The sequence below is a fragment of the Oreochromis niloticus genome, linkage group LG20 (genome assembly GCF_001858045.2).
Source record: "Oreochromis niloticus isolate F11D_XX linkage group LG20, O_niloticus_UMD_NMBU, whole genome shotgun sequence".
In the NCBI taxonomy this organism is placed as follows: Eukaryota; Metazoa; Chordata; class Actinopteri; order Cichliformes; family Cichlidae; genus Oreochromis; species Oreochromis niloticus.
In genome coordinates, this window is record NC_031984.2 from 1506338 (window position 1) to 1531165 (window position 24828).

The 24828-nt window shown below is 42.3% G+C and overlaps 1 protein-coding gene and 1 long non-coding RNA gene across 4 annotated transcripts in view; one reads left to right on the forward strand and one right to left on the reverse strand.

Moving 5' to 3' along the window:
* LOC100690738 (rhamnose-binding lectin) overlaps window positions 1-24828 on the forward strand; it is a 138998-nt gene that overhangs the window by 60775 nt on the left and 53395 nt on the right. The window contains exons 8-9 of the mRNA XM_019349801.2: window positions 13711-13814; window positions 13934-13978. Coding sequence (XP_019205346.1) covers window positions 13711-13814; window positions 13934-13978 — 149 coding nt within the window. The remainder of the gene's footprint in view (window positions 1-13710; window positions 13815-13933; window positions 13979-24828) is intronic.
* On the reverse strand, window positions 8491-9970 carry LOC102081962 (uncharacterized). 3 transcript variants are annotated; one of them, XR_003215478.1, is made up of 3 exons: window positions 9651-9970; window positions 9489-9558; window positions 8491-8714 (listed from the first exon to the last, which is right to left on the reverse strand). It is a non-coding gene; the product is annotated as an uncharacterized LOC102081962 (long non-coding RNA). The 3 variants fall into 3 exon arrangements; XR_001224472.3 differs by having other exon boundaries at window positions 9880-9963; XR_003215477.1 differs by having other exon boundaries at window positions 9489-9970.

Sequence of the window (24828 nt, forward strand, 5' to 3'; positions counted from 1 at the left end):
CATCAGGCCACTCTCGATAAGCTGATTGACAAACCGCTGCTCTTTCTTTCACCTGCTCGACAGTGGCGCTCAGCTGCAGCACCACCCTGACTCCATGCTTCAAAGACAGGGATAGTGTCCCACTGGACTGAAAAACAAACCACAGCTGACTGAACCTAAAGTTCTGCCAACAGGTTTACATTTGTGCTTTTGGGGACTAAGCAGAAAAAACTCTATTTTATTCTATTCTATTCTTTTATCATTGCCACTGTATTTTATGCAGATATTGTCTGTGAAGGTTCTCAGTCATCCAGGTCATCATAGTCTAAGCAGCTTGGAAAGAAAAGCGTCTGGACTTCTTTAAGTTGCTTGAAGACGTTTCACCTCTCATCCGAGAAGCTTCTTCAGCTCTAGGGTCAAATGGTGGAGAGTCCCAGATTTAAGCTCTGTGGGAGTACCTCCCCCCTCCCCAAGAGGGACAAAGGACCCCCTGATGTTCCTCTACCTAATCCCATGAACCAAGGTGTGAAAATGAGTGTGGGTCACAATCAGCCAGGGTTTCGGGTGAGCTCATTGTGAAACCTGGCCCCACCCTATCATGTGAATTCCTGAGGTCAGATGGCCCAGGATGTGAGTGGGCGTTAAGGTGTCTGGGAAGGATCTCAAAACTGGATTATAGATGGCAGACAGTTGGTGTCGTAAGCTCCGCCCTCTGTTCAAAGATGGCCGCTCACAGTGGACGTAAATGGCTTCTTTCACTCCTCTTTCAAACCATCTGTCCTCTCTGTCCAAAATGTGAACATTGGCATCCTCAGAGAGTGACCTTTGACCTTTAGATGCAGATGAACTGCTGAGTCTTGTCCTGTGGAGGTGGCTCTTCTATGTTGTGCCATGCGCTTGTGAAGTGGCTGTTTGGTCTCTCCAATGTAGAGGTCTGGGCATTCCTCGCTGCACTGTACAGCATACACCACGTTGTTAAGTCTGTGTTTTGGAGTTTTGTCTTTCGGGTGAACCAGTTTGTGTCTGAGTGTGTTGCTGGGTCTGAAGTACACTGGGATGTCGTGCTTGGAGAAAACTCTCCTGAGTTTCTCTGATACACCGGCTACATAGGGGATGACAACGTTGTTGCGTCTGTCTTTCTTATCCTCCCTCGCTGGTGTCTGATCTTCTTTTCTGTGACTCTTTGCTGACTTTATGAACGCCCAGTTAGGATAACCGCATGTTTTGAGTGCTTCCTTTACATGTGTGTGTTCCTTCTTTTTCCCTTCAGGCTTAGAGGGAACAAGTTCTGCCCGGTGGTGTAGGGTCCTGATTACCCCAAGTTTGTGGTCCAGAGGTTGGGGGGAGTCAAAGAGGAGATACTGGTCTGTGTGTGTGGGCTTCCGGTAAACTTCAATGTTGAGGTTGCCATTCTCTTCAATGTGCACAGCGCATTTCAGGAAAGGCAAACAGTTATCCTTTGTGTCTTCCCTGGTGAACTTGATGTTTTTAACCACTGAGTTGATGTGAGCAGTGAAGGATTCCACTTCTTGGGTTTTGATTTTGACCCAGGTGTCGTCTACATATCTGTACCAGTGGCTGGGTACTCTCCCTTTAAAAGAGCCAAGAACCTTTCTTTCCACTTCCTCCATGTAAAGGTTGGCTACAATAGGTGACACCGGGGAGCCCATGGCACATTCATTGTTTTGTCTGTAAAAACCCTCGTTGTATTTGAAATATGTAGTGGTGAGGCAGAGGTTGTTAAGGTTCATATATTAAGGAGGGATATAGGAGAAAATCCAAATAACAGCACTGGTCCAGGACAATGAGTCAAACGATGATTTTTAATGAACACACGCAGCGTGGGGAGATGTACACTGTACGCAGACAGCATCAGATCTCCGCCCAGCAACTACACAAGAATGGTTTTATAACATCAGGGTATATTTACCGACGCCCCCTCATACGTCATCCGATACAATACATGCATACGTCAAATCAAAACCACAATGACTTTTAACACAGTTTGAAAAGATCATCGCCTCGTCTCCATCCCAGGTGCTTCCTGTCGCCACCGGACGCTCGCTTATCTCTCTGGAACATCAGGCACACGTTCTGCACAAACTGTTCTTTTGCAGGCACAACTTGCAGTTACAAGCAAAATATGATTAAACTCTTACCTATAAATGAATCTAACTACTGTGTGTGTGTGTGTCACGACCTCAGCTGCACTTTGTTTCACCTCGCACCTCTGCTCATAACCTTTTACCATACAGGAGGCCAGCACGTACACAACTGAAACTATATGTGTAATATATTGTATAAATGTTTTAATCAAGAACCACTACTAAAAGCTTAACAAAAGATATAAATGAATAAAAGACAATAATGAATATCCTGGTTATTAAAATAACATCATCCAAACAGCTCCTCAAAGTAACTTACACTTAGATTCTGCTTTAGTTTCACTTTTGCAAAAAGCACGCTCTGCAAAAGCATGTAATTTCCTGTCAGGACTTTAGCATAGACTATACTCAGAGTTAGGCCTTTCTTTTATAAGTAATGTAATCTGCATACAAACATTTAAGATTCTAAATTCAACTCAACAGTTTAAAGTGGTTCTCACTGGTCCTGTAATAAGGCTAATATGATACCAGTATGTTTGAACATCTGAATGCAATATCAATATTAATTATTAGTGCAATGGTAATGATGATTATCAAAAAATAGCAGCAAAATATTTCTCTAATCTTCACAAGGTCCAACAGTGTGCAAATCTGATCGGGGGGTGAAGCTGGTTCTGTCTCCCAGGGAGCTGTCTTCTTGTAGTCGTTTCCTGACAGTCTCCACTGCCTCTGTTGTAGGAATGTAAGTGAAGAGAGTGTTAAGGGTCCAATATTGAGGAGGAGTAGAAACAACCATGATCCAGAAGAGCTTGGTCAAACAATTGATTTTAATGAACACACACAGTGTGGGGAGATGTACACTGCAACACCAGCTGTAGATCTCCACCCAAAAATACACAAGACAATCGTTTTATAGCATCAGGGTTTGTTTTCTGACGGCCCCTCATACGTCATCACATGCATGAGTTTCAAAACCACAAATGTTCTGTTAGCAACTTTTAACACAGTTTGAAACCAACATCGCCTCCATCTCCATCCCAGGTGTCTTCCTGTACCTCGCCTTCGCTCGCTTATCTCTGGAACATCAGCAACACATCTTAAGGCACACTGTCACTTGTGCAGACACAATTTTGCAGTCACAAGCAAAATATGATTAAACTTTCACCTATAAATGAGTTTACCTACGGTGTGTGTGTATATGTTGACCTTAAATGCTCTCTCATCTCACCCGTTGCACTTCTGACCTTTCACCAGAACAGAGGCTCATCCTTACATGTGTAATAACCTAACTGGAACTATGTATATGTAATCTATTGAATAAATGTTTTAATCAAGAACCTCTACTAAAAGCTTAATCAAAGGATATAAATGAATAGAAGATAATAATGAATAAGCTGGTTATTCAAACAGCTCCTCAAAGTAACTTACACTCACCCTCTGCTTTAGTTTCACTTTCACAAGCACGCTCTGCAAGAGCATGCGTTTCCTGTCAGGACTTTGGCATGAGCTATACACAGAGGTGAGCCTTTCATATAATGCAATGTAATCTGCATATAAACATTTAAGATTATAAAAAGCATTCAAAAGCATTTAAGATTATAGATGCAATAAAATATTTCCCTGATCCCCACAAGAGAGACTACATTAACGGACACCATAGTTTCATCTCGCTCAAGTGAAAGTTTCTGGATCTTGTCGGTGAAGTCGGGTTTTTGATGTGATGTGTTTCCCACCGGGGTGCTAGGAAGCCAGCAAGGTGTTTAGAGATTTTGTATGTGGCTGAGTTTATGCTGGTAACAATGGGTCTGAGTAGGACACCTTCTCTGTGGATCTTAGGAAGTCCGTAAATACAGGGTATGGCGTCCCCTGGGTATAGATGATGACATGTTGGGCCATCGATGATTTTGTCCTTTTGAAAGTCTTGAAGGCAAGTGATAACTTTTTGTTTGTAGCTGCTTGTGGGGTCTCGTTTTAAGACTTTATTGGTATTGTTGTCACTTAGTAGAGTAGTGATCTTTGTGTGGTAATCCGTTGTGTTTAGGACCACGGTGCACCTTCCCTTATCAGCTGGTAATATAGTGATGTTGTGGTCTTTGCTCAGAGAAGCGACGGCCTTCTTTTCTTGTAATGTGAGGTTAGACGGAGGGACTTTGGCACTGGAGAGGGTGGCTGAGACTTTCATCCTGATTTGCTTTGTGATAATTTATTAATCCATATGGCGGTTTCTGTGGCTGTGATGAAGTCCACTATGGGCAACTGTTGAAGAAAAATGGCAAAACTGAGTCATTTAGCTAACACTTTCTTTTCAGGTTCAGTGAGAATTCGGTCTGAAGAGTTCTTCACCCATTTTTCCTGACTGTCCTCAGGTGTGTGTTCTTCTCTGAGTTCTGACTGAGAAGTGAAGGTTTTTGAAAGCAAAGTGTGGAATTTTTGCATTGTCTTTCTTTTCCTTTAGAGTGTTGGGCCCGCTGAGCCTGGTCCACAATGCAGATATTTAAAAAAAATCTCTGTACCAATTTTTTTTTTTTACGTATTTCAGTGTAAATAGTAAAATAATATATGATATAAATTACTTTGGATTTAAGATTTTTAAGATTAAGATTTTTTCACATTTATGGATGACATAAACAGATTAATGTTGCTGTGATGACAGTTAGCTATAAACAGCAATAATCAGAGCTCTACAAACAGCTGATAACTAGAAACTTGGAGCTTCTAGTAATTGTCTCCATGTAGATCAGGGATGTCAAAGTCATTTTACATGGTGGACCACAAACAGCCTGCTTTGATCAACCAGTGAAAGTCGTCTTTGTGTCAGTTAAACAAGTTTAACTCCACATTTAATCCTGAGATACCTTAATATAAGAAAAAGAAGTTATGTATATTCATATTGAGAGAGACAGAAAAGATGCTGCACTTGAACTCATCACTTTCATCATATGGGGGAGAGATGAGTGAGTGACTGAGGGAGGGGTGAGAGAGAGCTGTCTCGCCATTCAAAGTCAATGAGACTTTATCACCAGAAAAAGTGGAACATTTTAGAAAGGGTACAAAACCGTAAAAATCTTTATAGAAGCATGCAGCGCACAGTCGAACCGGTTGTTTTGAGGTATGAACGGTCTGTGTAGGACAAACGCTGTGAGACTAGTCAGCAGGTGAATGATAATAATCAAAGCAGCTCGGTGAAGAAGGTGGAGTTGATCCTGGCTTCACAGCCTGACAGAAGACACATTTACTATGGATGCTGTACGGTTTATATGTTTATAATACAAAGCTTTCACTTCATTTCAACTACCATTGTGTGCAGCGGGGACAACCGGCACTCTGAGCTGTGAGTAATGAGCTGTTTGGAAGAGCAGCGCCACCGTGTGTTTGTACATAAGAGCGCCGCCACACAGAAGCACTGGCTGTGCGTCTGAACCTCCTGTGATGAATCCAGAGACTTAATCTGAGAAGAAAGAGACAGAAAACGAGAACTTTAAGATAATTTAAGATCACCTTCATGGAAAACAGCCAACAGGAGCACTTTTCAGTGCTGTGGTTACTGAGCAATGATCCTAAAACAGGCATACCTTCCTGAATGCTTCATGTTGCCTTCTCTCCTGACCAGCGATGGGCAGTAATCCGATTACTTTTTTCAAGTAATGAGTAATGTAAGGGATTACCATTGCAAAAACGGTAATTAGATTACCGTTACTTTCCCGTAGGAACGCTGCGTTACTGCGTTACTAAAGCCGTGAGTTTTTTGCGAGAATGTCTCATGACAGTGACGTAAGCGAGTGCGACGTTGGTGACAACAGCTGTGTGCAGATCAACAATGGATAATATATCGAGTGCGGAGAGAGTATGAGCGTGCAGCGTTTAAAGCGTGGAAGTACTGACCTTACTTTGAGTTTGATTCCATAAAAAGTGACAAAAACATTAGTGTCCGTTGTGCGTGGGAAGAAAACTTGTTTTTACAGCGAAAAAACCCCCTAAACTTCCAAGCAAGCAGCGAGTGTACTACGACTGTAACGGGAAACTCACAGAGAAACTCGTGGAGTCTTCAACTGACCGCTGCGGCACACCTGCACCAGGGTAAACCTCCTCCGCCTACCCCCGTCCTGCTTTACAGGTGAAAATAGAGCAACAGGACCGCTAGTCTTTGATTTTATTTATTTTCTGCTGTGTTTTACTTGCATCTATTTGAAAGTCTGAGTGTAAACACAAGAACATATTTTATTTTATGTGCTGGAATGTGCAGAAAATAGGTTTAAATGTTAAACAAATTTCTTCCAGTCAGAGAATGTTGCATATAATTTAATTTTTGCTTGATGCATAAAGTTAAAAGATTAAAACTAATAAAACAAGTTTTAAAAAGAGACTTTTCCATTTGATTACATTTTGTATGATGGATCATGCAGAAAAAGTAGAATTGGGCTGAAAGATCTATCGCTTTATCACCTATTCAGGTTGTAAATCGTGTTTTTAAAAAGTAACTAAGTAACTAAGTAATTAAAAATAAGTAATCAGTAAAGTAACGGGATTACTTTTTTGGGGAAGTAATCAGTAATTAGTTACTGATTACTTTTTTCAAGTAACTTGACCAACACTGCTCCTGACTAAAACAAACTTGATTAGCCATCCTTGATAACTGCAACAGCTTTGACGATGTCTCTTAGCAGTACGTTTGTTTCTGAGCACACAAACTGAAAACTGAGGTGTGATAAGGCAGGGAGAGAAACATTCACGTTGGTGAGTCTTTAGGAATGAACTGAAGTGAACTCCACTGAATGAGGGTGAACAACATTACACAGCTGTCTGACTGCACTTAGTCTGTGTGTCACTCTTGTGATGATGGACCTGAAGAACACAGATGTGATCGTGCATATATTTGCGCTGTTTTCACTCACTGTGTGTTTATACATCTCTCTGCACTTAATTAATCTCTGGCTCTCTTCCACAGTGTGTCCTTGTCCTGTCTTCCTCCCCTCAGCCCCAACAGGTCGTTACAGATGGCCTCCCCTCCCTGAGCCTGGAGATTTCTTTTTATTTCAAGGGAGTTTTTCCTTCCCACTGTCGCCAAAGTGCTTGTTCTTAGGGGGTCGTCTGATTGTTGGTGTTTCTCTGTATTTTTGTTGGTTCTTTACTTCACACTGTAAAGCACCTTGAGGTGTCTGCTTTTGTGATATGGAGCACTATAAATAAAACTGCATTGATTGGTTACATGGTCGGGGTCGAGGGATTTGTCCCAGAAAGGCCAGTTTTTTAGAAACACATTTAACTTTTTTCAGATGTCTTAAAAAAAACAAAAGAAATATTAGAGTCCTTCGTGGTGAGCTTGAACAACACGCTCAAACACAGGTGTAATGGCTTTTTCAGCCTCAGGTTTCCTGGATGATGATTTGGGTGTTTATGAAGGCCCTGTTCTGTCTGTGCTCCAAACCTTTTTGCATGATGCTGTAGCTGCTGTACAATGGCATGTTGTGTTTATCAGGAACTAGTTACTGATGTTTACTGATGTTTTTCCCCATTTCATCACACCTGTTGAACCACGGTCCCAAACACTGTCTCCTCCTGTCTGCTCCGACCAGTGACACACAATGTTTCATGCAAATCAGAATATTTTGCATGAAACTGTATTCACAGCTGTGCTAGTGTGTCGTGCGTGTGTGTGTGCGTGCGTGTGTGTGTGTGTGTGCGTGTGTGTGTGTGTGTGTGTGTGGTTGGGGGTGGGAGGGGGGGACTTGACAGGGACAGATACTTGCCAGTGTAACATGTGTATTTTCTAAGTTTTCTGTTCCAGGTGCAGCAGTTGGTGATATATTGTGCATTTCTCTCTGTCTCTTTTATTATATTTATATATTTTTATTTTATTTACCCCTGCTTCCTCCCACTTCCACTCCCCCTCTCTTAGACATCATTATTCTATATCACATAGTAACTGAAATAACTGAAGTAGAAATGAATCAATACACATATAAACGTTGACATGAACCACAGGGGCCTACAGAGAGTGTATATGGGTGTTCTTGGACAAGTGAAGTGTGTTCAGCGCTCAGATCACAATTCTGAATGCAAAGCTGGCAGACAGGACAGGATAGAAAAAACAATAATGGGAAAGGTGAACATGGAACGAGCAGAGATGGTGAAGGTAGATGAGTTTAAATACTTGGGGTCAACCATCCACAGCAACAAGAGAGGTGAAGAAGAGAGCGCAGGCTGGGTGGAGTGGGTGGAGACGTGTGTCAGGGGTGATCTGAGACAGAAGGAGGGCAGCAAGGGTGAAAGCGAAGGTTTAAAGATGGAAGATGTGATGTTTGCTTTGGAGACAGCTCTGACACAAAGACAGGAGGCTGAGCTGAAGATGTTCAGATGCTCAGTGGGAGTGAGCAGCATGTGCAGGATTAAAAATGAGTCCATCAGAGACGCCTGTAATATCTTTGTTTATTTTATTTTTATTTCCTCATTTGAATGTTTGCGTCTGATAAGGAAGACATCCTCCTTTTTCCACTGCGTGCCTCTTTTGCATGTAGGTAACATTTCTGACCCAGACACTGTGAAGACACCAGGTCTCTGATCCAGCATCAGCTCAGCTCTTCACTGAAAACCAGCTCTAACACCATGCTCTGCTCCGGACTCAGCAGCACACTGTGTGAGTACAACACACTGATAATCTTTCATGTGCAGTAGAAATGAAATCAGTGCCAAGAAATAAAATGTGCTGAACTTTGACATGTTTCAATAGAGCGATTAATCTAATATCATAAATACATGTTTGTATTATCTCAGCAGGACAGTCAGGCTTTCTAGTCTTTACAACAAGTCTCCTGAAAATTATTCATTTGTAATCATTTACTAGAAACAGCTTTAATTATCTCACTCTTAATTATGAATACAGATTATTTTACTGAAAAGACTCAAATGCTTCCAATTTAATAATAATAATAATAAAAGACACCAAAAAATCGCAGTTTGAATGTGTTGTTTATAAAGTGTTTTTTCACAGTAGGATTTATAAATGTTTTAAAAGCTTTTTTTTAGCACACACACTCTGTAAATGCTTATTGATTAATTTCATTTCATACTCTGAGATGAATGAAAGGCCACACCAAACTCTGCTAACATAGATTTAAACAGAAGATGAATAAATCAGCTGTATCCAACACACAGTCTAACACTGAGGTTCCTGTTTGTCTCTTTCAGTGCTGGGAGCAGCGTATTTCCTCCTGACTTCAGGTAAATGCTTTAGTGTTAGCTGTTAACTCGATACTGGTGAAGCATGTAGTTATGTGTGTTTATACACTTCTCTGCATGTAATCATTAGTTATTATTCATCTCTGGCTCTCTTCTACAGCAGCATTTGATCAAATACACAGTATTCGTTTTTTATTACAGGGTTTAGCAGAGCCCAGCTCTCTTTACCTTCCAATGTGACGGCCATATCCACAGGCAGAGTGATCACCTTTAACGTCCTCAGTGTCCTACAGCTGAGCTGTGGTAAGGAGGGTGTAGTTTGTAAGTTAAAGCTGGATGTAAAGTCAGGTCCATAAGAATATACACAGTGACTTGTTTTTGCTCCCGTACATCCCCACAGTGGATTTTAAATTAGACAGTCAGGATCCCAAAAAGTTGATTCAGTTCATGTGGACGTAGCGTTGTCACAGTTTGTGAGGCAAGCCGTGTGGGAATTATTAAAGGACGCACTGCTGATGTGAGTGAGCTTTGTTGAGGAGGATGACATACAACAAAAGGCGAGGGTGGCAAGAACAGAAATGACAAAACCTAAACTGGGAAAACTAAGAGTAAAACAAACCTGAAACCTTGAGACACAAACAGGGAAGCAGGGAGACATAGACAGATGCAGGGGAACCACACAGACGAACCAGCAAGGCACACAAGAAAACACAGGGCTTAAATAGACACAGGGCAATCAGGGAATGGGAGACAGGTAGGAGACACAGCTGGGATTAATTGGACATAACGAGACAAGGGGAAGCAAAACTAAAATCACTGACAAGAGACACGGACCTTCAAAATAAAACAGGAAACACACCGACTGAACTCTACACACGCAAACTTAACACAGACTGGAGAGACAGAACATGGGAACGTGAAATATGGAACAGGAGAGTACAAAGGACACAAAACACCAGGGATAATCATAAAAAACAACCCAAAATAAACAAAACCACAGAAAATTAATGAACTTAAACATAAACACAGAGTCCACAGACTCTGGGCCATGACAACCGGAGTCTGTGGTTAAGTAAGATGGCGCTGGAGTGACGGCAGCCTTTCCAAGTAGCTCTGCAACACCGCACCTTTTCTTAACTTTTAACTTTTTTTAGACTAGGCTTTCAAACTTTATTTCACCTTCCTCTAGTTACTCTACTTCTACCTCTTAGATATAGCGATACGAGATGGATAATGCACTTTTTAAAACTTCTGGAACCAGCTCCATCTATTCGAGAGCGGAGCTGCTGGCACTAAGAACAAAGGCACAGACCGGCATGCGACACAACATCCCGGCTGAGATAAAGAGGAGCTACAGAGGCTGCAAGGCTGCAGCGAGGAACTGTGAAGAAGGCAAACGAACTCAACAACTTCTTCAACAGGTTTGACCAGCCCACAACCCCCCCACCCTCACCTTTACTACAGAGCCCTCTCCCTACTCTCCTACCTCCCTCACTCCCCCCCTCCCTGACACTATGACATCCCCCTCCTCCTTCTCCAACCCCTCTCTAAACAGCACGACAGCCTCCCTCCCCCCCTTCCAATCATCTCCCAGTGTCACAGTGGATCAGGTCAGGAGACAACTGAGGAAGCTTCGCCCCAGAAAGGCAGCAGGCCCAGACAAGGTGTGTCCCAGGATGCTAAAGGTGTGTGCTGCTGAACTTGGGGAGCCGCTACAACGAGTCTTCAATCTCAGTCTGCGACTGGGGAGAGTGCCCGCCCTCTGGAAGACATCCTGCATCGTCCCGGTCCCCAAAAAGAACCGGCCCAATGAGGTGAATGACGTCCGACCGGTTGCACTGACGTCACATCTTATTAAGACTCTAGAGCGGCTCTTCCTCAACCTCCTCCAACCACAGGTACAACATGCCCAGGACCCACTACAGTTTGCATACAAGGCGGATGTCGGAGTGGAGGATGCCATCCTGTACCTCCTACACAGAGCCCACTCACACCTGGACAAGGGAAAAGGCACGGTCAGGATCCTGTTTCTTGACTTTTCCAGTGCCTTTAATACCATCCGGCCCTGTCTGCTCCAGGAGAAACTAAACAGGATGCAGGTGGACCCCTACCTGGTCGCTTGGATCTCAAACTACCTCACTGACAGACCACAGTATGTCAGGCTGAAGGACATCATGTCTGACACTGTGGTCAGCAGCACAGGAGCACCACAGGGAACTGTGCTGTCCCCTCTTCTCTTCACCCTGTACACCTCTGACTTCTGCTACAACTCTGAATTATGCCATATTCAGAAGTTTGCAGACGACACAGCCATCATGGGGTGTATCTGGGATAATCAGGAAGAGGAGTACAGAAGTCTGGTGAGGAACTTCGTCACATGGAGTCACACAAACCACCTGCAACTCAACACCTCAAAGACCAAGGAACTGGTTGTGGACTTCTGGAGGTCCAGAGCAGGTCCACTGCCGGTTCAGATAGAGGGAGAGGAGGTGGAGGTGGTCAACAAGTACAAGTACCTCGGGCTGTGGGTGGACAAAAAACTGGACTGGTCATGCAACACAGAGCACCTTTATAAAAAGCCCAAAGCCGACTGTACTTCCTCAGGAGGCTGAGGTCTTTCAACATCTGCAGGAAGCTCCTGAGGATGTTTTACCAGTCGGTGGTTGCAGGAGTGTGCTGGGGGAGCAGCACAGCAAAGAAGGACTCATCCAGGCTGGAAAAACTTATCAGGAAGGCTGGCTCTGTGGTCGGCATGAAGCTGGACACTCTGGTGACAGTGGCAGAGAAAAGGACATTAAAGAAACTGATGGACATTATGGACAATGCTGGGCATCCTCTGCACACGGTCATAAACAACCAGAGGAGCCTGTTCAGTGACAGGTTGCTTCTCCCAAAGTCAAGAACCAACAGACTTAAAAACTCCTTTGTCCCACAGGCCATCAGACTGTTTAACTCCTCTCTGGAGGGGAGAGGGAGGGGGGACAGGAGGACAAGGGAGGGGGGAACAACTAAGCTGTAGTGCCTCTTCACTTCACTGTGCAATACTTTTTGCTAATATCCAACGGTGCAATAGACTTCAATACTTGAAATGTGCAATTCCCTTATATTCTTATTCCTATTTATTCTATTTATCCCTTTCATATATTTTATTTATATATGTCTGTATTTATATATGTGTATATATAGTATTCTGCTCACGTTCTGTAACTTCTGTCGGTGTTGTGCTATTTGGAAACCGAATTTCCCAGAGGAACCCACCCGAGGGATTAATAAAGTTTTATCTAATCTCTTATCTTAACCGTTTTCAGTGGGAGAAAGGTTTCATCATCATCCAAGTGACTCCTTCAGTCTCAGCTGACTGCAGGTTTCCAACCTTTCAAACAGCACATTTGCATAATGACTGAAACTAGCACCACTGGGGAACAAGAGGCTGCGAGTCTGGATGTGACTGAAGTGCAGACTCTCAGCTTTAAATCATGAAGTTTAATAAAAGAATTACATTAATAGTTTAGGAATCACAGTCATTTTTACACAGTCACCTATTTTGGATCTGACTGCAGCTTTGAGTGTGTAAAGTGAAGCCAAAGTGTCTTAAACCTGCATTACTGATATTAACATTTCATTTTTCCTTTTGTCTCTCGTGTATGTAACAGGGAGCGGAGTGATGATTGTGCAGTCAGTTCTGTACAGATGTGCAGATAAAGAAATCTGCTCTCGGCTTCACGATCTGGACGTCATCAAGAAAAGGTGAACACTGTCGGGTAGTTTAACTGCTTTGATGACAATAAAAAAGTAACAGCAGTTCAAATGAAAGCAGCAGATATTAGAAATCATGAACTGATCACTTCAACAAACCTGGAAATGAGCTTTTTGCCTCCCTGCAGCTGTGACTTGAAGGAAGTGTGTGAAATAAATACAAACATGGTCCGTACCTGTGATCCCAGCGTCTGCACGTACCTGGACATCACCTTCAAATGCTTCCCTGCAAGTCTGTTACATCTCTGATTATCAGCTAATAATCAATCACATCTGTACATGAATTATTACAGTTTCTAATGTGATGTGTTTCTTTGTCAGTCCACAGTGTAACATGTGAAGGATCTCAGGCGAAACTTCAGTGTGGTCAGATTTATTTTTCTCATTTATTGTAACTTTAGTGTAACTTTAATTTGATAGAACTACAAACATGCTTACAGTTTATGAACTCTTCCTCAGGTGAAGGACAGGTTATAGTCGTCTACTGGGCTAATTATGGTCGCCGTGACAACACCACGTGCCCTGATGGTAATACCGCTCAGCTCCAAAATGTCACCTGTTTGAGTCCTGGTAGTCCAGAATATGTAACTAACAGGTACAGATGCTGACTCTCTTTCTTCAGCTTTCCATCTTCTCTCAGATGACACGGCCTATTTCAAGCCTCTGCTGACTCACCTTTGACCTGCATTCACAGGTGTAACTGGCAGAACAGCTGTACTGTTGAAGCAAAGACCTCAGTGTTTGGAGACCCCTGTGGTGGCACCTACAAGTACCTGGAGGTGGTTTATGACTGTCAGAGTAAGAGCCTGAAAGATAAACAGACAACTTCAAAAAACAACTCAACTTCTAGTCTCAGTAATATTAAGCCTGTATGATTAGAAAGGTAATTATTAATCCGTCTTCACAAACATCCACAGAGAGTGAAGCTACATCAAGTCCTCCTCCAACTACTGTGACAGAAGGTGAGCTCACAGAGCGGCAACTAAACATTATTCCAAGAAATCATTTGTATCAGTTTGAGCTGAAACCTGCGCAACACTGATATCAAGCATTGCATGTTGGAGCAGCTGTGAGATAAGACAGGAACTCTTGGGAGGCTGGTGTGTTTCAGGGTGATGAAACAGGATTTTAAAATGTCACAAAGGTTGATTCTCTTTATCTGGAAGGAACATTTTCAGCAAAAGAAACGTTACCTCTAGGTGACTTCTTCAGTCTCACTGACTGCAGGTTTCCAACCTTACAAACAATACATTTGCATAATGACCAAATGTAGCACCACTGACTAACAATGGGCTGTGAGGTCAGTTTCATTAACACTAAACTGCAAATTGTCACGACCAATTATCAACAACCACTGATCAAAGACTATTTATCATTGATCACTGATCAATCACCATTGATCGATGGCCATGAGTCCCATTCACAGAGAGTTGGGGAATGGCTGCAATCACAGCATTGTAAGATGGTGACAGATGTACCCTTAGGCCCCCTCCTCGATTCAGAGATGGTCTTTCCCTTTTCACGTAAATGGCCTCCTTGACTCCGCCCTCAAACCAGCGTTCCTCCCTGTCCAGGATGTGTACATCCTCATCATTGAAAGAGTGTCCACTGGCCTGTAGGTGTAAATAGACTGCAGAGTCCTGGCCTGACGAGGTAGTTGTTCTGTGTGGTACCGTCCACTTAGCCAGAGGTTGTTTGGTTTCCCCGATGGGTGTTGACATCCAGCTCGTGCTCCAGTGAATGATGAGAGTCAAACCTTAAATACTGATCCGTATGTGTAGGTTTATGGTACACGTCAGCTTTTAGATGTCCCCCATTACTGATGGAAATCTCACAGTCTAAGAAGGCTAACCTGCCACTTTTCATATCCTCAATTGTGGTACGTCCTGAGATTTGATTTTCACCCAGGTGTCGTCTTGATGCATTCTCAATCATCCAGGAAAGTAAATCTCCAAAGGTTGAATCTGTTCATCTGGACGTAGCGTTTTGTGGGAGAAACGTTTCGTCACTCATCCAGGTGACTTCTTCAGTCTCAGCTGACTGCAGGTTTCCCCAAACCTTATAAACAGTACATTTGCATAATGACTGAAACCAGCCCACTGAAGGAACAATGGGCTGTGAGGTCAGTTCCTTAATCATAATTATGCAAATTCCCATGACCATTGATCAACAATCACTGAAAGCCCTCCTTTCCACTTCTTCTTTGTATAAGTTGGCCACAATGGTTGAATCTGGGGAGCCCATGGCACACCCATGTTTCTGCCTGTAAAACTGACCCTTGTATGTGAAGTAGGTGGAATGAAGACACAGTTCCAAAAGCAAACACACTTGGTCGATGCTGAGAGTGGTCCTGCTGCTGAGGTTGGGGTCATCCTGTAATCTCTTACAGACTACCTCCAACACTTCAGTGACTGGAACGCAAGTGAAGAGAGATGTAACATCAAACGAGTTACATCTCATAGTTTCATCTGCCTCCATAATGACATCTCTCAGTTTCATTGAACTCTAGAAGTTGAGGACCGACGCTGGAAAATCCATTCACCAACTCTCTTTGAATGGTACTCGTGGCCACTGATCAATGGTCAGGACAATTTGCATATTAATGATTATAAACTGACCTGACAGCCTATTGTTAGTCAGTATTGCTAAATTTATTCATTATGCAAATGTACTGTTTCTAAGGTTGGAAACCTGCAGTCAGCTGAGACTGAAGAAGTCACTTGGATGAAACGTTTCTCTTGCTGAAAGCGTTTCATCCAGATGAACAGAATCCACTTTCTGGTATTTCCTTACCTGGATGATTGAGCACGCATCTCAATATTCACTTTAATGATGATTGATGCATTTATTTAGCTTTTGTTAGTTCTAATGAAACAGGAAGCACACACACCTGTGGACACTCTCACAAGTGGTGTCACGTCTTACTAAATCACCCAATTTATCCACAAGACCATCAGACTATTTGTGTATTAAACTGTGATGATGAAGAAGAGCTGATTTGGACTACAGTATGCTGAGAAATGAGGGTTAGAATTTGAGCAGATTTCAGACTTTGGAGACTGAAAGTGCTGCTTCATCTTATACAACCACAGCATGAAATATCCACAGTACTGCTGTTAGAGTTTAGTTTCATATCAATGAACAAAGGATGTTCAGTCATAATATCACGTTATTACAATATACATAATTATCACGTTCGTACAATATAAATATTATATTGTACGAACGTGATAATTATGTATATTGTAATAACGTGATATTATGTTGTTCAAACGTGAAAAGTATCTTGTTAGAACAATAAACTTTTCACGTTATAACGTGATATACTTCTATTTTTCTTTTGCCTGGGTGGCAGCTCTACGCTTCCGTAGATCATTGATCAGTTTCACGATTGAAGTAGCGGCAGGAGAGAGAGAGGCAGTCGCTCCATATATCGGTTGTTAAGCTTAACATGGGAACGCTTTACAAACATTCAGAGATGAACTTACACACTTGCTTTACTTCTCTCTGGGATAACTTCCTCGGAGATGAAATGCTGGTTTGGTAGCGAGGCTACAAATACACACAGCCGCTCTATCACGTGACGCACACTGCTCCGACGTGCTACGGTTATGAGCCGAGTTACGCCGTGTCGCAAGTTTTGTGAGGTGCTTTCATGATATTTAATGGATAGGATTACATGGGGGCCTGCTGGCCCCGAGCAGCTTTTTAATTAAAGTGCTATGCAAATAACCTACTTAAAAACACCACAGTGTGTTAGAACAGGAACAGGAAGTGATACTCTACCACAAAGAGAGCGAACACCAAGTGACAGCAGAAAATAGTTTCAGTTCTTTAGCAGATCCTGAGTGAACGGATTGAAATCACAGTTTTCAGAAAGTTCTTGAGAACATTTTCTATGCTCAACTTCATGTTGGATTCTTACACATCGTTTTTCTGTTGAAAAACATGTTAACATATTATTTCATGTACCTCTGCTCTATTAACTTTACATCATTTTGCAGCCGGTTCCTCTAAGACCTGCCCTCCTGGTTGGACTTGGTTTGGAGGTCGCTGTTTCATCTTTAACAGCAGCATGAAGATCTGGACTGATGCTGAGGTACATTAGCAAATAGCAGCAGCTGTCACTGCATCACTGATGATACAAAGAGTTTCTGTCTTTGTTTGATTTTAAATGCATTCTCACACTTTTCATCTTCTGTGGTCTGCACCTCATCTTCCTCCTCAGAGTTCCTGTGAGACACTCGGTGGACATCTGGCCTCATTCCACAGCACAGCTGAGTACACCTTCATCAGAAAGCTCATTTACACAGCAGCAGGGTCATATACAGCAGCCTGGGTTGGAGGCAACGATAGAGAGACTGTAAGTGTTTCATAGATAAAGAGGATGAGCTGCAGCTGTTTCTGATATTTCATATTTTTCTCTTCATATTCATCAGTTTGATTCAAAGTGCAACATGTGACAGACTGATTAATCAGGACTTTGTTCCTGGAGACAGATGTTGCTGCTGACTTGATTTTTCTTTTCATTTTTTACCTCCACAAACAAAATGAACCTTCACTGTCTTCGAGTGGTGTAAGAGGTCTCATGTCTGCACTCTCAGCATAGATGCACCAAAGTACATCAGAACAAACTGAACCTCAAACTTTATTCTTTCAGGAAACTGTGTGGATGTGGAGCGATGGTTCCAAGTTTAACTTCAGAAACTGGGCCAGGGGACAACCTGACAACTATGGAGGAGGAGAAGATTGTATGATGATAAACTTTAGAGGTACAAACTGAATGTGGGGCTGTTGATGAAATGTGTTTGTTTTTATATTTGCTGAAGTCATGTAATCTTAGGTCTTTATAAGAACTGTGTTTTTATAAACATTTACTGCACAGACCTCTGATTTTATTTCTTTGTTTCTTCATTTTGATTTTTCTTTGCAGGACAAGATCATGTCAGTGATGCAGGGTGTCAGCGGACCTACTCTTTTGTTTGTGTCAGAGATCCATAACTGCTCCTTCGTGTCCTGACACATCTGACATGATGATGTCACTTCCAGCAGGATGTCAAGCCTCGATGACATCACTGCTGGAAGATGTGTTGACAAATATGATTTCATATCACAATAAACAGAAAAATTAATTTAGTAAAATTTAAAGGAATTTAAATGTTTACTTGAAAGTGAGTCATTCATGCTTCAAATCATCATCTGATCATTTTAATAAACCTGAAAATGAGCTGCTTTCTGTCTCCCTGCAGCTGTGATGGAAAAACGTGTGACATAAATACACCATCAGTACTTCTGATCCTGGGATGTCACTGTCAGAATTTCTGCTGGTGCAGACGTCCACACAGCTGAGTGTTTTTTAGCAGGTCACTGATTCTTTGAGTTCCTCTGGCAGGTCGAGGTCACCTGTAGATTAAAGCCTTGATGCTAAAAGGACCCACATGAGGAGCTGAGGGGGCAAACTGGCTCGTGGGGAAACACTGCTGCTGTTCAGGATGCAGAGTGAAAGCTGGATGTGAGAGAGCGACTCTTCATGCACAGTCGAACAGAGAGCAGGCTGCTGCAGTGGCTCAGGCTACAGAAAATAAATGTGTGAATGACCTCAGGAGATTTTTATGTTGTGTGAAAGTTAAATATTAATCAGACTGAACCTAAACTTCTGCCAACAGGTTTATGTTTGTGTTTTGGGGATTGAGCAGAAGAAACTCTATTTTATTCTATTCTATTCTTTTATCATTGCCACTGTATTTTATACAGAAATAAAAAAAACCATGTGACTCATTTTTTGTATATTTTAGTGTAAAATTGCAAATGATATAAATTACTTTGGATTTAAGATTTTTAAGATGATTCTATATTTGAGCTTTTTACTCTTTAACATGTTTTTGATTCACTTTTTTCTTCTGACTCTTTTGCTGCTGTAACAGGTGAAATTTCCCAGTGTGAGATTAAATAAAGTTATCGTATCTTAATGAGTCAGAGTCTGAATAATGTGATGGAAAATGTAATATAACATTAGAATAAAGAAATATACATTTATGGATGACATAAACAGCTTAAAGTTGCTGTGATGACAGTTAGCTACTGTGAGATTATTCTGTTATCATATGTTACCTTATATCTGTAATCAAAGTAGTTGAATTATGATACTGCTGTAGATCATATTATACCCCTTAATATAGAGTGTGTGATCAGTATGTAGTTTTAGTTTGCATTATACTTCTGACTTAAAAGAGTGTGAAAATCATTAGATCTATTGGATTGACCTGTATTACTCGACACTGTTGAATGTGTTACACTGTTTCTTGACATTTCATACTGCTGAATCATGAAGAGAATGTTGTGTGCAGAGGGCCTTGTGCCGATAGCAGAAGAAACAGACCACATTCCATACCCCCACCTTTACAGAGAGCAGAAAGACAAGGAGCCGAGGTCATAACTTAGGCGCCGTGTGAGAGAAAGAATGTGAATGTTTAGGCTTTTACGACTAGGTGGGGGCCACTAGAGGCTATAAGAAGCTGAGTAACCCGTCACCATTTTGAGACTTGCTGTGACCCTCTGCAGGCAGGTCTCCCCATCATGATGGTTCCTATGCTCTTAAGTGTTGAATTATATGGAAATAAATGATTGTTGATTGAGCATTTATACACCGAGTATTGTCCTTCCTTCAGCCCAAAGATTAAAAGAATTGGGAGATTTTAACAGCAATAATCAGAGCTCTACAAACAGCTGATAACTAGAAGCGACCTGCCACAGCCATGAATGTTTTGTTGTTTTTTTCTCCCCATCCCTCATATCCACTTGTGTGAGTTGGTGTGTGTGTGCGGCAGTGTCCGGGGTTTCCGGAGATGTCAGGCCCAGAGAGTTTCCCGCCGTTAAGCCAGCCACACCTGCAAGATAATGACACTCACCTGTTGCTGATCAGCTTCATCTGAGGAGCTACTTTAACAGAGGAGCTGAGCTGCAGTCAGAGCTGGTTCCCTGTGAGAAATCCGGCAGTTCCTAGCCAGTGTACTAAGTCTAAGGAGCTTGGAAAGAAATCTGGGACTCTCCACCATTTTACCCTAGAACTGAAGAAGCTTCTTGAATGAGAGGTGAAACGTCTTCAAGCAACTTAAAGAAGTCCAGATGCTTTTCTTTCCAAGCTCCTTACGGTGCGTTCACACCGAACGCGATAGACGCGAGCGAAAACGCCCCAAACGCCCCTAATTTGACGCGTGCACATTCGCACCTCAACGGGTGTCCAAGAAAAATCCATCGCGCACGCGCGTGAACCGGAAATGTGGGAGGAATGTGGGAGGAAGTTTTATTATGCTGTGCTTTTTCTCCGTCTGCGCGCCACTTTCGTGCGCCTTTTTCCCTCGCGGTGCGAGACTTTGTGGTCTGGGTCAACTTTGCTAGCGAGAGACAGAGAGAGGCGTTGAAAGGCTGCTCCAACGGAACTTATTGTTTCGGAGGAAAACACGAACACAGTGTACAGTCGAGTCTTGGGTGGCTGTAGCTCAGAAGTGCCCAGAAGGTCAGTGGTTCGATCCAAATATCCTTGGGCAAGATACTAACACCATGTTTGCCTACTGGTGGTGGTCAGAGGGCCAGTGTCCGGCAGCCTCGCCTCTGTCAGTGCGCCCCAGGGTGGCTGTGGCTACAATGTAGCTGCCATCACCAGTGTGTGAATGTGTGTGTGAATGAATTTAGTGTAAGGCACTCTGGGGTCCTTAGGGACTGAGTAAAGCGCTATACAAATGCAGGCCATTTTAATAGCTTACTTACAACTGGGCTCGTCAGGCACTCTTCTTGGCTGCAGTGGTTATTATTATATTTACATGCTTCCAGCTCCCGTTTCTGCTCGATGACAACTCTACTTTTCCACTCCCCTTTTTCTCCCTCCCTCGCTCACAGACATATAACGGGTATGACAGTCCATTCTCCCTGCAGCACGGACTACACTGCCCATGAAGCTACATTCTTTAGGGCGATGCCTGTAACACTCTGCCTATTGCCTTCACATTAAATTATTTTCTGAATAATAATTTTTTTAAACATTTCCTCACGTCATTATGCGGCTGCAAGTAGAGGTGACATGGGCCGCGAGATTGAGTCACAGGCATGAGAGCCTCTTAACGCGTGTTTTGTTTGGGTTTCCCCAGCGTGGAATTACCAAAAATAGAGAGGGGACAGCCTAACATATGAAACAGGATAAGACCGCCGTGTAATCCATTTATTTGAACAAAGTAACTGTATTCTGATTACCACCTTTATAAACAGTAACTGCACTTAGTGGACCTTTGTTCCTCACTATCTCTTCTTGGACCCCCTCGTTGTTCTTCCCAACTTTCTCTGTGAGTCTGTCAGCCATAGAAGAGAAACTTAATGTTTGCCTTTCATGTTAGCTAAAGCTACTTTTCCACTTAATTGATTTCTTTCTTATATTCCTAGTTCTGAATATATGATGCAGCATATTATTTAAATCGTGTATTTAATTTATTTGCTGGGATTTTCATCACTTTGCAAATCTGATTAACATCAGTGATCTTCAGCTCTTGTAGGCAGCAGGTTTCCATGTAGCCATGGAAACAGTGGAGAAGTAATAATAATAATAATGGATTGCATTTATATAGCACTTTTCTAGGCACCCAAAGCGATTTACAGTTCCACTATTCACACACACACACAGTACGAAGAACACAGAAGTGATCGTGCATATATTTGGACTGCTGTCGACTTTTTCACTCTGTGTGTTTATACATCTCTCTGCACTTAATTATTTGTTATGATTATTAATCTCTGGCTCTCTTCCACAGCGTGTCCTTGTCCTGTCTTCCTCCCCTCAGCTCCAACCGGTCTTTGCAGATGGCCCCGTCCCTCTGGAGATTTCTTCTTATTTAAAAGGAGTTTTTCCTTCCCACTGTTGCCAAGTGCTTGTTCTTAGGGAGTCATCTGATTGTTGGGATTTCTCTGTATTTTTGTAGGTCCTTATACTATAAAACACCTTGAAGAGACTGCTTTTGTGATTTGGTCCTTCGAATCCATGAATCCACTTCCTCTGTGGTCTCTGACCAGAGAGACGTGTGGAGATGTTTCATGCAAATCAGAATATTTTCCAGTCAAATGTGTTCTCAGCTGTACTCCTGCTGCAGCCTGTCTGTTACATTCATATTATATCAGCAGTGACCTATCTTTTTTATACTTTCATCATTCCAAACATCCAGTAAATCATTAAATAGCCCTCATAAATATCTGCTGTACCACCCCATTTATAAACACTGTAAACACTGGTGTGTTGAACACCCACAGCTGTTGCTGCAGTGTGCATGTTTGTCTGTGTCGTCCACTTGGTCTCCGTCCTCTTTCTTCTCTCTTTAGGACGCTGTTAATGAACAGGGGAGTGTCACTTTCTCTCTGAGCTGATCAGGGCCTCTGAACTGTTCTGTGCTCTTCATTTAAATCCAGACGTGATCACATTTTCAAACTGTAGCTCCTAAACTTTGGAACAACATGTTTGCTATCATTTACATCATGTTAACACAATCACTTTTACTAAATGTTAAAATAAATGTAATCTACCATTAGTCATGTTTAAAATGATGATGTGAGCCTCTCCCAGCAGTCATAGGTCAGCTGAGCCAGGCTTATATAACTTTTAATGTAAAGTAGTTTTATTTCCTGCTGCAGCTGAGAAGGAACATATTCTGCTTTCCCATTGGCTGTGCTTTGCATACATACACATATAGATCACAGGTGTTACTGAAACAGTGTAAATCCAGCAGCTCTGTGTTTGATCCTCCATCAGCTCAGCTCTTCACTGTAATCCAGATCTCCTAACATGATGCTCTGCTCCGGACTCAGCAGCACACTGTGTGAGTACAACACACTGATAATCCTTTATTTATACATGAAATCAGCTGCACATGTTCAGTCTAATCCTTTTCTAGCTTTCCGCTGTGCTGTACTGTGACATGCTTTTCTAAAGATTCTGCTTTATTGGATCAGTTAATCTAACATCCTAAATAAATGTTTGTATCACCTCAGCAGGACAGTTAGGCTTCAGAGTCCTGAGAGGAATTCATGGCTGATCATTTACTATGAAGAGTTGAAGTCAAACTGTCAACACAAATAAGTTTATTGACAAAAGCTGGAAACATGAACAGAATAAATGTGTCATTGAAATCTGCTGTTTAGAAAGAGTTTTCACAAGAATCCAGGTGTGAATGAAAGCAGCAGCTTTCTCCTCTTTGGTTTTCATGAATCTGTTTCATGTTTTGAGGTGAATTAAACTTCATATCAAACACACAGTCTGACACTGAGCTTTCTTTCTGTGTCTGTCAGTGCTGGCAGCAACGTGTTCACTCATTACTTCAGGTAAATGCTGTTTTACTGCTTCTCACATTTTGGTCACAAAGAGCCTTTCTCTTGACTTTATACCTCCATCATGCGAATCATTGAACCTGAGCTCTTCTTCTGCGTGTCTAACTACTGAACAACTATCACACATCACAAGTTTTTATTTCTCTGCCATCAGAGATGTTTTTATGAAGGAAAAACAATTTTTCCAGGCTGATGATCTTCTAGTGAGAAGCCATGTCCTCTCCAGCTTGCGAGTTATCTGCTTTAAGATGGATGTTTGGGAGCGACAGGAAGAAGTCAAGTACTTCTGAAAAAGTACTTATCTTATCTCACCTTATCTCTTATTAAAATTATTATTAAGATAATCGACCTCTGTTGGGGTAGCGTTCAGGTAGCTGGTCTGCTCTGTGTCTACACAAGTCACTGAGGAAGCTAGCGGTGGATAAATTATATTCTTAAACTCAGTTACAGTACTGTCAGAAAGATATATGCTATTATAAAGTCTACTCCCCACTGCTGTGTAATCAATTATTTTAAATTTAAATGTTATCAGGAAATGATCAGACAAGAGAGGATTTTCAGGAAACACTGTTAAATGTTCAGTTTCTATGTCATATGTTAAAACAAGAAGCCAGTTGAACTAAGTGACATCAAAGCATTTTCATCAAGATAATACATCCCTAATACACAGGCTTCCAACCTTATAAACAGGACATTTGCATAATGACTGAAACCAGCACCACTGAATGAACAATGGGCTGTGAGGTCAGTTCCTTCATCATTAATATACAAATTCTCATGACCATCGATCAACAAACACTGATCAATGGCCATGAGTACCATTCACAGAGAGTTGGGGAATGGCTGCAATCACAGCATTGTAAGATGGTGACAGATGTACCCTTAGGCCCCCTCCTCCATTCAGAGATGGTCTTTCCCTTTGCACGTAAATGGCCTCCTTGACTCCGCCCTCAAACCAGCGTTCTTCCCTGTCCAGGATGTGTACATCCTCATCATTGAAAGCGTGTCCACTGGCCTGTAGGTGTAAATAGACTGCAGAGTCCTGGCCTGACGAGGTAGCTCTTCTGTGTCGTGCCATCCGCTTCACCAGAGGTTGTTTGGTTTCCCCGATGTATAAATCCTGGCAATCCTCCTGGCACTTAACAGCGTACACTATGTTACTCTGTTTGTGTCGGGGGACCCGATCCTTGGGGTGGACCAGTTTTTGGCGCAGCGTGTTTTGGGGTTTAAAAGCCACAGAGACCCGGTGTTTAGAAAAAATGCGTCTCAACTGCTCCAATAGATGGGGAAAGATGGGGAAGGGAATCCACAAATCACATGCTTTTCTCTGATCACACTCCACGCTCTTCGTTCGCTCACTCACGCTCCTTTCACTCCACGTCACTCAGCTGCACTCAGTAATCCTGGGAAGAGTTACACAGACGGGTCCAAGGAATCTATATACTAGTAC